At 36.7% G+C, this 13,100-nt stretch overlaps 1 protein-coding gene across 5 annotated transcripts in view; it reads left to right on the plus strand.

Annotated features, from left to right (window-relative positions):
• LOC122832608 (potassium voltage-gated channel subfamily D member 3-like) overlaps positions 1–13,100 on the plus strand; it is a 171,199-nt gene that overhangs the window by 140,230 nt on the left and 17,869 nt on the right. For all 5 annotated transcript variants that reach the window (XM_044119563.1, XM_044119526.1, XM_044119543.1 and 2 more), the window contains one exon: positions 9,879–10,047. In XM_044119563.1, coding sequence (XP_043975498.1) covers positions 9,879–10,047 — 169 coding nt within the window. The remainder of the gene's footprint in view (positions 1–9,878; positions 10,048–13,100) is intronic.

Genomic DNA, 13,100 nt, shown 5'->3' on the forward strand with positions numbered 1-13,100 from the left:
AAATAATGAAAAGTATGTTTAACATCTGCTTTAAAGTTGTTATTTTTGAACAGCTTTGTAGTCATTGACAGATGGCTGCAAAATCTTTGTGGATTTTTGTAACTTTGCCAGTGATATTTAACAAAGTTGTAGTGATGCTGCATGTCAGACCATAATTGAGTCTGTATGCATATTTTTTTCCTTTTGTGGATTAGAGAAAATCCATAATATTTCCAAACCTTTGCACCCAAATCATTGAAGTTTATGTTTATTAAGCCATACAGAAAATAGTAAGTATCTCTGTCTTATTGTAATAGATGTAAACGTCTGTCCACCACTATAGATGCTCACTTATGTTATGCTGGTCTGTTGTAAACAAACTTTTTGATAAATACTGAAATGGGTAATTTGCTCTCTTAAAATTAATTAACCATTTTTCACATCTGATTAACTATATCAACAAGCAGTAGGCGAATGGGATTCCGATTTATTTTAAACATGTTGTCATGATCTATCATTGAGCATATTGTTGGGGCTCTGTTATAGACTTCATTTCTTTAAATTGCCAAGTTCATTCTCGACATGAACCGCGGTGCCTTACCCACCCCGTGTGTTTGATAACCAAGTAAAAGACGTCCCCTGTGCATGCCTAAATTCCATTTTGTTGTTGAATTGCCTCCGGTAGCGGGGATCCATCACAGAAACCAAACATTTCTCTAGAGATGCAGGTTTCAACCGAGGGTCGTTAGTTCTTGTTTGAAGCTTAATTGAACCACATATCAATGTAATTGTTCCTCAGCTCCTCGACCGCCCTCCTCCTTACCTCAGCCACGGTGGTTCACTGCTCAGTGCACTCACTGCTGCAGAGATAAAGGGCTTCCTCTTTCAATTATCAGCAGACATTACTGGTTTTATCTATGAACGAGCCTCTATCAGCTCTTCAAACCTTTAAAGCATTTTTCCTGTTATGTTGATATACCCATATTGAAAGTGCGCACCTAACCACACGGACTGAGAATTACCGTAGCTTGTTGATATGCATGCGGTATGAAAATGTGTTAATAGCTGAATGGCTTTTCATCATCAGTGCGCAGGCAGTCAGTGGTGCAAGCTTTAGGGACTCTTTCTATCTCATGTGTGATTCATATTTAAATGTTGTTCTGCTCAACTCTTCTGGTAATTGTGTTTGAACTTTCTTGTTTTGCTTGGAAGTGGATTCACTGAAGCGTTTTGTTGAAAACAGTCTGGTAATCGCTTATTACAAAGACAGGCACAAACACAGTCGCGCACGATTACTCATACACGCACGTTCTCACACAAATGAGCAAAGCCTGTGACAGGGCCTTGTTATTTAGCACATCCTGACAAATAAGTCTATCACCAGATTTAAAGACAGTCTCCTCCAAGCATGAAACATCATTTTTTTAGGGTTATGTAGAGACTTGGAGTTGCGAGGAGTCAAAGGTTTTAGGCACTTAAAGTGAAGAAGTATGCAGAGGGACTTCAGAGGTGAAGAAAAAACACTTGTTAACTCTATTCCCTACAAATTTAACATTTATATCACCATAATACGTTAATTGACATTTAGCTTCTATAGACTTTAAAAACCTGCCTCATGTCCTTCAACAAAAGTATAGTGGCTGTCTTTTTAGTTTTTCTATTTTTTATTTTTTGTTGTTGTTTAAAATCCACAATCAAAGTAGATCTCAAAGAATGTGGATATCATAAAAAAGTTTATTATTTTTATCTCTTATTTCAGAAAGGAAACCTCATACATAATATAGAACAATTATACATAGCGGGACATTTATTTCTTGTAATTGTGATGATCATACTACGGTAGCCGACAGGTACAAATGCGCAGCAAAAGAGAAAACATGCAAACAAAAAAAAGACATGCACACAAATTAAATGCGGCAAACAAAAAGCAAATAAAATGCAGCAAACAAAAAGAGAGACGCAAACAAAAAAGAAGACACCCCCGAATGAAAGGCAGCAAACAAAAAGAGAGATGCAAACAAAAAAGAAGATACCCCCGAATGAAATGCAGCAAACAAAAAGTGTTGAAAACGGAAGTGCTCCAGACCACTAGGGGGAGTCAAAGAAAATAGTATTCATTTCTATGGGACCAGATGCAAGATTCAGAGAAAGAAATTTGAAAGAAAGTAAAGGTGCGTATTACTATATTTCTTTTCAGATACGCTTTTCAGATATCACGCTACCCATAAATTATTCTGTTATTCTATAATATTATAAAAGACGGCGTATCTGAAAAGAAATATAGTAATTTTGCAATATTGATACTCAGTTCACCCACTCAAACCTAAAAGAAACACAGATGTTGAAATCTGATCATAACATGGGGGATCGGTAGGTTTTCAACGGCATGCAGTCAAGTTAGAACATGGCCCAGAGTGCGTGTGTGGGCATGTGTGTGTATATGCATTAAAAAAAGATGGTGGCGATTCCTCAGTGTGATTCAGTGTGAGATTGGTTGTGAAGTGAGTGATGATAATGACCTTTCGTCCGCCTGCAGTGCAGGGTGAGAGTAATTCCCTTTACTTTATCAATTTATCTGTGTTTCTTTCCCCATTCCCTTCTCATCACTTGAGAAATGTAAATGAGGAAATAACCTATATGCCTTTCTTTTAGTGAACTCTGAAAAGCTGAAACTGGAAATTGGATTTTACACCAAGTTTCTGGTTTGACAAAGTGGTAAACCTTGTATGAGCCAGTGAAGAGGAAATGTGGCCCTGGATGACCCTAGATGTCAGGATTCAGCCGCAAGCCTCATTGTATTTTAAAACACAATGGTTCATTTCTGCTTTGTGATAATCTCACTTGTGCCGGTGACCCACCCACAGTACATTAGTACGTTGAACCTGATAGATTTCTTCAGTTTTTTCCTTCTTGTAGATAAAACAGGTGGCAACAGGAACTGACTGACAGACAATAAATGCAGCAGAGAAGTTATCAGAGAACCCAGGACAGCTGGCAGGGACAGTTATCTATCATTTTCACAGGGCACGTTCTAGATTTCAGCTTGTTGGCATGGTTTCACAGTACCCAGGTTTCTATTGTGCAGTTTTTCAAAACAAGGTCACCGCTGCAATTAACATGCTATTCAGCGGGCTGCCATTCACATAAGGGCTGCAGCTTCCATTGAATCCAAGGTTAGAGTTTTTATGTGATCTATTCAAAAAGTCACTATTTGTCCAACTGGAAGTCGTGATGTGTCTCTTTGTTTAGAACATTCTCAAACTAGATTCAGTATTTTTGAAACTCACTGAGTTTTCTAACAAGCAAAATTTTTAAACTATTATTTATATTTTACTTTAAACTCTCTCAAAGCAGAGGTGAACAGTGTTGTTAAATTCTTGTATTTCCTCTTTAAAATTTTCTTGAAGGCTGGTTTATAAAAAAAAAAAAATCATTGATGCAGGCTGGATTTCAGTATTTCAAGTCATTTTCCTCTCAGTATATTCTCGCACAGCGAATTTTTTCTCTCTGTGCCCGTCTGTCTCAGTACCTGTTGTTCCTCCCCCTGCTTATTTCTTGCTTTCCTGTGGTGACATTTGTGGAGGTGATTATAGATGTTTGGCCCATCCGTGAAGAGCCGTATGTTATCTGAGTTACTTCCATTTGACTGGCTGTCCATAAAATGTCAGACAGGACTACAGATGGATGGATGGTTAAGGGTTAGAGGCCTACAGAGGAGATTCTTTCTGTCTGGTTAACTCAGTACAGCCAAGCCACACAAGCCCCATGACACGTTTCCTACCAAATAAAAAATAAAAAAAGAGCTCCACCACCACTGTAATTCTGGAAGGCATACATGGAGCTATTTATGGTCAAGCTTTTCCACAAACAACTTACTTTCAAAATATTCTTAAGCAATAGAGTGTTAATGAATAATTCAATAGAAGTCTGACTGCATATACAACTACATGTTACTTGGCTTTGAAGTAGCACAACCTGAAATGGACGCACTGTAAATCCCTGATATTCCCTGGGGTTAGGGACCATAGCAAGCTGAAAAGAGCTAAATCCACAAATGTTTGAGACCGCCTCTAAAATGCCTCCTTCAATCATTAAAAACACCCACCAAATATACCTTAAAATCGATTAATACGCACAGTGGAAACTGTCTTAGTACTGCCCCAGAAGATAATAGTCTTCTTAATCTGCTCTTTTGTGGGTTCAGCCTTTCAGCATCAAGGAACATGATTAGTGTGCCTGGATTAGCTGCTTTTCAAACACCAACCAATAAGTCAAGTAACGTTGCGTTCAGGTATTTCAGCTTTCCAAGCTGCATTTTCTTTTGAATGTGTTTGATATTCAGAAAATGATTTGGAGTCACATTCCACAGAAACATTCAGTGAATCTGTGAATCCTTAATTGTAACTGGGGACCACTGGATGTGCTTTGATGCTTTGATATACAGTATTTCTAGTGATTTTTTTTATGATTATGACTTGCAGCTGATAAAAATACAAAATTCAATTTATTAAAAAAATGTCCTACATGTGGTCTTCCACATGTAGAACTTCTGATTGAACATTTCAGCTAATTGACATCCTGCACAAAAGCCCATTGCTAGAATTTCTGTTTTCTCAGTGCTGTATCCCAATGTATTAATAAAAATAATTTTTATTATCACTTTTTTAAAGCTAAAAACAGTGATAGGAAAGAGAACACAAGAAAAGTATAAGCACCTAGAAAGTACTAAGTGCATATCCCTTACAGTACATCAACCATATTTTTCAGAATGTCAAAATTTCTGTAATAAAAATACATATAAAATACGTATATATATATATATATTATTTTAAACTAAGTTTTAAAAATAACCCAATGTTCTAAATGTTTAGAAATCAGCTAAACATTTTGTTTAAAACAATAGTTACTGTCCGTGTTGCCGAAGCTGCCTTGCATCTGATGCAAAAGATCAAATGCAGGACTATCTTTTCTCCTGTAGATTTTTATTACACTTGGGGTTTTTTTTTTTATGAACCTATGGTTCATAGTGAGTGCTCTATACCTGAAGTTATCCTCACAAGGTGAAAACATGCATAAATATACAAGGAAATGAAAATCTAAGCTTCTGGGTGCAGCAGTGTTGTCATCCTTAGAGAAAGGACTTGGCATTCATCTGTATTCTAGTTAGATAACTCTTTCAAATGAGCAAAGCTCCAATTGCTGAGTAAATTCACAGCTGAGTGCAACTTGAGAATGTGTTGACATACATCAAGATGTTGCTTGTGTGTGGGCAGGCAGTGGAAACAAAGACTGTGGGTGTTTTGATCCATGTCAAATGCTGCCATTCTTATATTATTCTATAAAGCAGTTGTAAAAGCACAGTAAGCCACTGAAAAGACTTTGAGCCTCACATTTTAATTAGCCCCTTGCTCCATGAATTTTGTCTGATTTTATCTTTTAAATATTGCAGCAAGCAACTACCAACTAAAAAACTTTATCCATGTTAATTAAACATGTAACACTTAAAGTTGTGTCTTTATTCATGTGATTTCAGTCGTGTGGTGGCTAAGCCACTGTAAGGGGGCTGTGGTAGAAACTCCTATCTGGAGACATCTAAGGAGAATTAGAAAGGAATCAGGTGGGAGACATTTTGTAGTAATCCACCCGTTAACACTTACCGTGTCAATCAACCATCTCTCGTTCTTGCTCTCGCTCTCTCATTTAAAGTCTCTTCTTAAAAGAACCCAGAAAGAAACAATAACCAGTGTGACAATATGATTCTGCGGTACATGTGCAGAAAAGGTTCTGACTCACAAAGAGAAGCCGGCTCCAGTTGTGAAGCTGCATTTCACCGCTGTTTGCTTTAATGAGTTCGTCTCAAAGATTTAAAGCAGTAAACAATAAATCTTGTTACGTTCTTCCATAGGACGGTGTTCGTCTGTTATCTTGAGCAGCCATAATCACACTGTATGTGTTTATGTTTAGACCATTCATCACACACACCTTCACAGCAGCACTTTGTTCCCAGCAGTTATCTCACCATCTATCTATATGAGACATTATAAATACACCTTGCCGAGACATGGCACTTCAGTGATGGGATGTGACAACGCTGACCGAGCACTGACCTCCCCGCCTGACCTTAATGTTTGTGTGCAGGATTTGCAGAAGCACACTCTAACTGTACAGAGGGTAAAAAAGATAGCTGTGCGTGTTTGAAAGCAGACAGATGGAGAAATGATTAAAAAAAAATAAAAAAAAAACTTCTGGCTGCTCTACATCTGCTGAGAAAATCTCCTTGCCCTCCCTCTGTTTATCCATCTTTTTCATCTCTGCCGAACATTAACTTCTAACATCAGCGGCTGCATCTCCATTCAGAGCCCAGGAAATTACATTTAACTCATCAGACACATGCACACATATATGTACAGCCTTACACTACGTAGCGCCAGCTTTTCCTTTCTTCCACTGTACTCAAGCCCAGCTTTACTTCTGTGCAGCTTACAATGACTCAAAGATGGTATCATCAGAGTCAGACCAGCTTGACTAAATGGGAGCGGCAAATTGACTGTAGTATTAGCAGAAAGGGGGCCTCCATAAGATCCTCTGATAGGATCCCATTAAAGAAAGCTTGCAGATGAATATGATTAGCTTTTCATTCCCCCTAATGGAAACATCTTCTGAAAAGGGCAGAAGATAAAATGTTGTGTTGTGATAGGACCTTTTTACCAGTGATGGGATTGGTATAGCCTAATTTGGGTGGAAAGGCCATTAAGGACGTTGGAAGGGAGAATAAATGTTCTCTGTAAATATGCTCTCAGTTATGGTTGTGGACCGAAGTGTCTCTCTGTGTGTGGGCAGGGCTTTTGCTTTGTTGTTGCAAAAAAGAAAACACCCTCCACTCAAACAGCCATATATTGGGCTTGTTTTTATGCTGGAAACTGTGACTAATGAGCATGAGGTTTCATCTCCCCTACCAAAATAAACCAAATGGGTTTTTGTGTGTGTGTGTGCGTGTGTGTGTGTGTGTGTGTGTTTTTGTTGTTTTTTATTTTTTTTTATTCATGCATGTATGTGTGGCTATCTTGGGTTTTTACTTTCTCTAACAAACAGCAAGAGAAGTGCCTCATTAAATTATAAATCAGCAAAACTTCTAAAGCAGATTATTGTTATGTTTTAGAGAGCGTCTTTAGTGCTTTTTGCCAAGTCCTCAAACAAACAGCTTTTACAATGGGTGCTTTGTGTACCAGCTTAATCTTTTGTAATTTAGTTGTAAGTTTGAGAACTAATAGAACTGACAGTACTTTTAAAGTATTGACATGTATATATATATATTTTTTTAAAGCCTGGTTATTGTTTTGTTGCAGAAGGTGTGATGCCTTTAAAAGACTCACAGCTCCTTGGTGTGTTAGCATGCAGCAGTAACCAGCTGATTTAATACATCTGGACTCTGCCAAGTCTTTAGACACCTATAACGGACTTAATGCATCTGGCCGCAGCCAAATACCTCTCTCTACTTCGCTTGTAGTGTTTCTGTGAATATGTCTGTAAATGGTAATTATGTTGATAGGAACATTTTTGTGCACAAAAGAATTACATAAATTCACAGGAAGATGGTAAGGCAAGTTCATTTTAATCTATTTTACATGCAATATTAAAGTGTTTTTTTTTAAGTTACAGGGTGAAAACAATATTTAAAAAAATAAGATATATTAGATCATTTACTGCTAGTGCCCAACCAAGTTTGGCTTTTACATTCAGCTAATTATATCAAACGAAAAGCGTTATGCTAAAAAAAAAAAAAAAAAAAAAAAAAAAAAAAGCACTTTTACATAGAGCTGCATTGTGATAAATCCACATTTTTCTCACTCTTTTTTCCTTCTGTCTCTGACCTTTAGCATGTTAGGTTTTATGATCTGTATGGATATGTACTGTAGGGACAGTCCATCCAACAGGAGTAATTAGACATGGGCCACATCAGATTCAATGCTGGTATTGAATTCTGATATTCTGTTGCATTTATTGGAGTAATGATGTCAGTGATGACAAAAAGTCCAATTTCAACAGGCCAGCATAGATACCAGATCTCCTCAAAACCTCTCTCTGAACTGCTTAAGATCAGGAAGGAAACCCTGATGATCACAAGGATCCATCTCATTTCATGCATCTTTCATGCTAGCTGCTCCCATCTGACAGATGGTGTGCAGTTCTTCTCTCCAGGAAAAACAACTACAAGAAATTTTGCAATATCTGCTTTTCACTCCTTAACAGAGCTGCTCCCCTTTTAAAAGTTTACTGAAGTAGTGTTAATATTCTCTTTTGTATATGGGCTTTCTCATGCTGTATTATGTACATGTATTAAAGGATCTGTGTAATAATGTGAGAATGTTTGTTGATGAAGGTCACCTGTTGGGAGAGAAAATAAAAATTTTTTTTTTTCTATTCTGTTGGACCACCTTTAAAACTAAAGGTGGTCCAACAAAATATTAGATTGTTACCCTTTTTGCCCAATCATTGCATATATGTGTGCCCATACTTAGATAACATAATGCAAACAATTCAATCTATATGAATTATTAAAAAACATACCTTTAATAAAATACACAACTACTGTTTTCCTTCTTATACACATGTGCAAAACTCTGTACTGTGTATAATTTCCTTGACAAACCCATAATCTTTGTGCGGCACACTGAGTTCCGTTTTGACAACATGACGTCTACATCAACTTACTGTAACCTCCGTGTTACAGGACTTGTCTGTCGTGTACTCTGTGGCTCAGTGGAAAACGGTATCACTCGGTTTTCTCTGTTTCTGACACTCTGCGTTCACTTCTACCACAGCTAATGTGAAAAGACACCATGGAACCAGATTCATGTGCAACAGGCTGCTTCTGTCTTCCTCGCTTTGCCTCTGCAACTTTTACTTTCTGCTTGTCTCTGAAGCCAAAGTGTTTCAGTGGCTCATTGTCTCAGTGGTTCAGTGTGTTTAAGGAAAAACTGGCTTTTGAATGTGTCAACATGTGCTAAACGTGTGTTTTCCGCAGGCCTTTTAATACTGATATCATTCAAAAAGGGATATAAAATGAAATCATTTGCAGCTCTAGGTTTTTTTCCAACTGAATAACTACATCTTACAGTTCTCTCTAAAAAGATATATTTGTCTTTTTGACATCAAGTCTTTTTGACATTTACTAACTTGTTTGTTAGTGCTCCATTTGTTTCCTTATTTGTGACTATCTTAAGTTTAGTCCAGTTCATTCAGTTGACCCTCTGCCTCTGAGAAGAAAAAAAAGTTTTCTATTCATGAATAAAAAATGAGCACCGTTTTTTAAAATTATTTTTCAACTTAACTGCTGCTATCTTAGCTTTTGGATTTCTCCCCTTTTGTCTTTTCCACTGTCGTGCCAGCACCCTGAGCATCTCCCTTGGAGAAATGAAAATTTGTAGGATCGTATGTATCGTAATTGAGTTATCTCTTTCACAGCATGGGCAAAAAAAAAAAAAAATTGCTTTTGACTTGCAAATATTTTAGAAATAATTGGAATAAGTGTCTTTTGGGAAATGTGCGTGGCATTCACAGTGTCCTCGTCCTTCCCTTCTGTAAAGGTTAATAGTTTCAGATCTCAGTGAGTGAGTCAGTTGACATAACTGTGTCATTCGGTGAAGGAAAAGGTTTGGTTGCAGTTGCTTTTTTTTTCTCCTGGAAATAGGGGAGGTGCAGTCAACAGGTTGGCTTTTATTCTTGTGAGTATTGATGCATGTGGCACAAGCCACTAAAAAGATGAAAGTCAGGTATAAGGAGAGTGACTTTGCAGAAATATTTCAATGATTTATTTAGCGGGGTTAGCTATGCATATCTTCATTGCAAGATTTTTGCAAAATTTATAATTTTTTTCTCCTCTCCCTCGTGTGTCACAGATATGGCGACATGGTCCCAAAGACGATTGCAGGAAAGATCTTCGGCTCAATCTGCTCTCTGAGTGGGGTGCTGGTAATTGCCCTTCCTGTTCCTGTCATCGTGTCCAACTTTAGCCGCATCTATCACCAGAATCAGAGAGCAGACAAGCGGCGGGCGCAGAAGGATCAGGTGAACACAGTTTTATTTCTCTTAAGACGGGCCTTAGAGATTTGGATCTACAGTCTTCCAGCCCAGTAGGGGGCTCTGACACTTTTATACATCAAACATAGAAGCTCCACAAGGTGAAGAGGATCCTGATTTTTTTCTACTGGAATACAAGTCAGTTTTGTGTCCAGTATCAAACAATTAACAGCTTTTAGACATATTTTAGTCTTGAAAATGGAGAAAATGCAAGATTGAGTTTGGATATGTTGTGCAAACTTTTAGCAATGTTATAGTATGGTAATAACAGGCACCTTTTGCAGCAACAAGAAGTTTACAGAGTGTTGATTTGTTTCATTATCTTAAGTACAACTTAAAACATGCACTGCTCCCACATTTAGCTATGCAAAATATGCTAATGGAGCTAACCTGCTGTTAAAAAATATAATACATTTATCCATCTCATTATGTTGACTTAATTAGTAGTATTATGTGGTTTCATAGTGTTGCCACTGAAATTTTAAACTAAAAAATTATAAGATGATCTAAAACAAAAAAGTAAGCAATATCACAACTCTTTCAAAAATAACATTGAAAACTATAGGTTTTCTTTTTTAATCTTATCTGGACATTTATTCATCATTTTGATCTTAATAAAAAGATTTCAGTATAAATATGTGTATGTGTGGTATTTACGGTGCAAACAATAAGAGCAAGGCTACATATAGAAATCTAATATAATAACTTTGTGTTTTAGGGAAATATGTAACAGGAAATGTTAGCTGTTTTTGAAACTATACATTTTTAAAACCTTGTTGCACCTTGAGGTCAGTAAGTGACCTCTTGTTTTCCCGGGACAGTTGTAACAAGGACCATAATCATGAGTTTGTAACATTTTTTACTCTTTTTTTTTTTTTTCTTTTTTTCTGCCTCATCAGGTATCTTAGGTAACGTTTTTTCTTGAATCTTTTTGATGCCAAAAAAAAAATCAATAAAGCTGATTATTTTACCGACAATATGGCCCTTTAGACCCATTCACAGTGGTGCCTGTGGATTAGTTAAATTAGCTTTGTTTTATTTTTTGTGTTGTGTGTTCAGTGTAGGTAAGTAAGGTGCCAGAATCATGGTTTTTCACCAGCTAAAGCGCAGCTTTGGGGCACTAGTATGTTATTCTACTCTTCTGCTTGAAGTATCACTCAGCCAGGTGTCTTGAAACTATAATTTGCTATTTATTATTAAAGCTGCAAAGAACCTGAGCTACAATTTTTTTTATTATTATTCATGCAAATCAGGAGAGGCAAAAGTGCTAAATGAAATTGATGCAAAATTTTATATGATATTCAAAATGAGTCATCATTTGGTTTTATGTCAAATAATGATTATCAAGTTGCTCTAGACAAAATTCTTCCAATATAAAATTATAAACAGCAAGTTTTCTTTTGCATCTCCTGACACATGAATGTTTTTCTGCTTCTTCAGGACAGTTTATTCGTTTCCAGGCCAACTAAGAGATGTAATCCCTCAAGTTATCTCTTGGTCTGCCCCAAGGCACTCATTAGCGTCTCAAAATACCTCAGCTGCTATGTTTCAGCATGAAGAAACTGCAGCTTCGCTTCCCGTCTTTCACTGTCTTTCATCGCTCCATACAAGGGAACCTCAGTTCAGCATCTTGTACATCCTCTCTCTTCTTCTGTCCACACATTTCTTATGGCTGTGTTGTGAACATTAGATTGTCATGAAATTCAAAAGCCTCACGTTGGACCACACAGCTTCTCACAAAATCTGTGGGAAAAGGAGAATGACATTGCACTTATTTATTAAAGGATTATCTACATTTGAAATTCCATTTTCATCAAGTAGGAAAGATAAACATGTGCCAAAGGGATTTTCCACTGAGTGGTAATCCATAACCCATACGTTACAAAGGGATTTATTAACATTATTTGCTGCACGTTATTTGCAAAGTCTTTTGCTACACGATCCCAAGCCACACAAATGATCTCCAAATCACGTCATACTTGAATAAGAATCTGAAAATCACTCAGTAAACATATGAATCAAGCACACAGGCAGAATTTCATTTTTTGTGTATGTGGGCCATCAGTATTAATAATTCAGATATAAACAATGGGATTTATTAACTTTCAGCTGATTTAATTCTAAAAAAGTGAAGCTACTTTTACCCTGCATACAGAAACGTCCAGTGTTTTGCTAATTTTGCTGCCTGTTAATGAAAACTTTTATTATTATAAACATTCGTACCCCTTGATAACCCGTGCTCTTTAAACTCTAAACTCTTTACCAAAACTTAATTCTTTCAATTCAGTAATTCCCCCTCCTTGCATTATTTCCACATTTTGTTCTTTAGGTGTTTTATTATTGCATCTTCAGCAATATAATGCAGTTGATTTTATACACTGTACAAAAATAACCTTTTCTTGTCTCTGTTTGACATTAAATCTAACAAGATCTTTCTGATTTTAGCTCCGTTATGATTACTCAATATTTTATTGCTGAAAAAAATTAAATAGAGTAATGTGATTAATGAGACAACTACATGGAATTTTTGCATTTAAAGGAAAAAGAAGCTTTCAAGCCTGAAAACATTGTAAATGGAGAACGACTCTAATATTATCACCAAATTAGCTAAAAAGTGGCTTGAGGACAATAAAGTCGATCAGAAAGCCTTGATTAGTCCTGTAGAAAATCTGTGGGCATTGCTGAAAAAGCAAACCTGACTCAGTTATGCCGCTTTTGTCAAAAGGAAAACTGCACCCAGGTTGTGAAAGATAACATAAATGTAAATGCAGATCTACACAACGCTGCGCAACTTATGTAAACACTTGAATTTAACTGTAATTACAGACACATTTTGACAAGAATGCTAAACTTTCTTTTGAAAGAGTTTGGAATTTAATGATTCAGTCGTCCTTCTAGTATATATCGATGCCTTTAAATCTTTGAAAAAGTCACTTTTTTGCTGCACCCAAAAGTCAAACTGAGTGTAGCGGCATCAGCTGGCTCTCATACAAAACTGAGCTGGTAATCATAGTTTGAGGGCAAGCCTGACAGTTTTTGTT

Source organism: Gambusia affinis, linkage group LG01 (assembly GCF_019740435.1).
Source record: "Gambusia affinis linkage group LG01, SWU_Gaff_1.0, whole genome shotgun sequence".
In the NCBI taxonomy this organism is placed as follows: Eukaryota; Metazoa; Chordata; class Actinopteri; order Cyprinodontiformes; family Poeciliidae; genus Gambusia; species Gambusia affinis.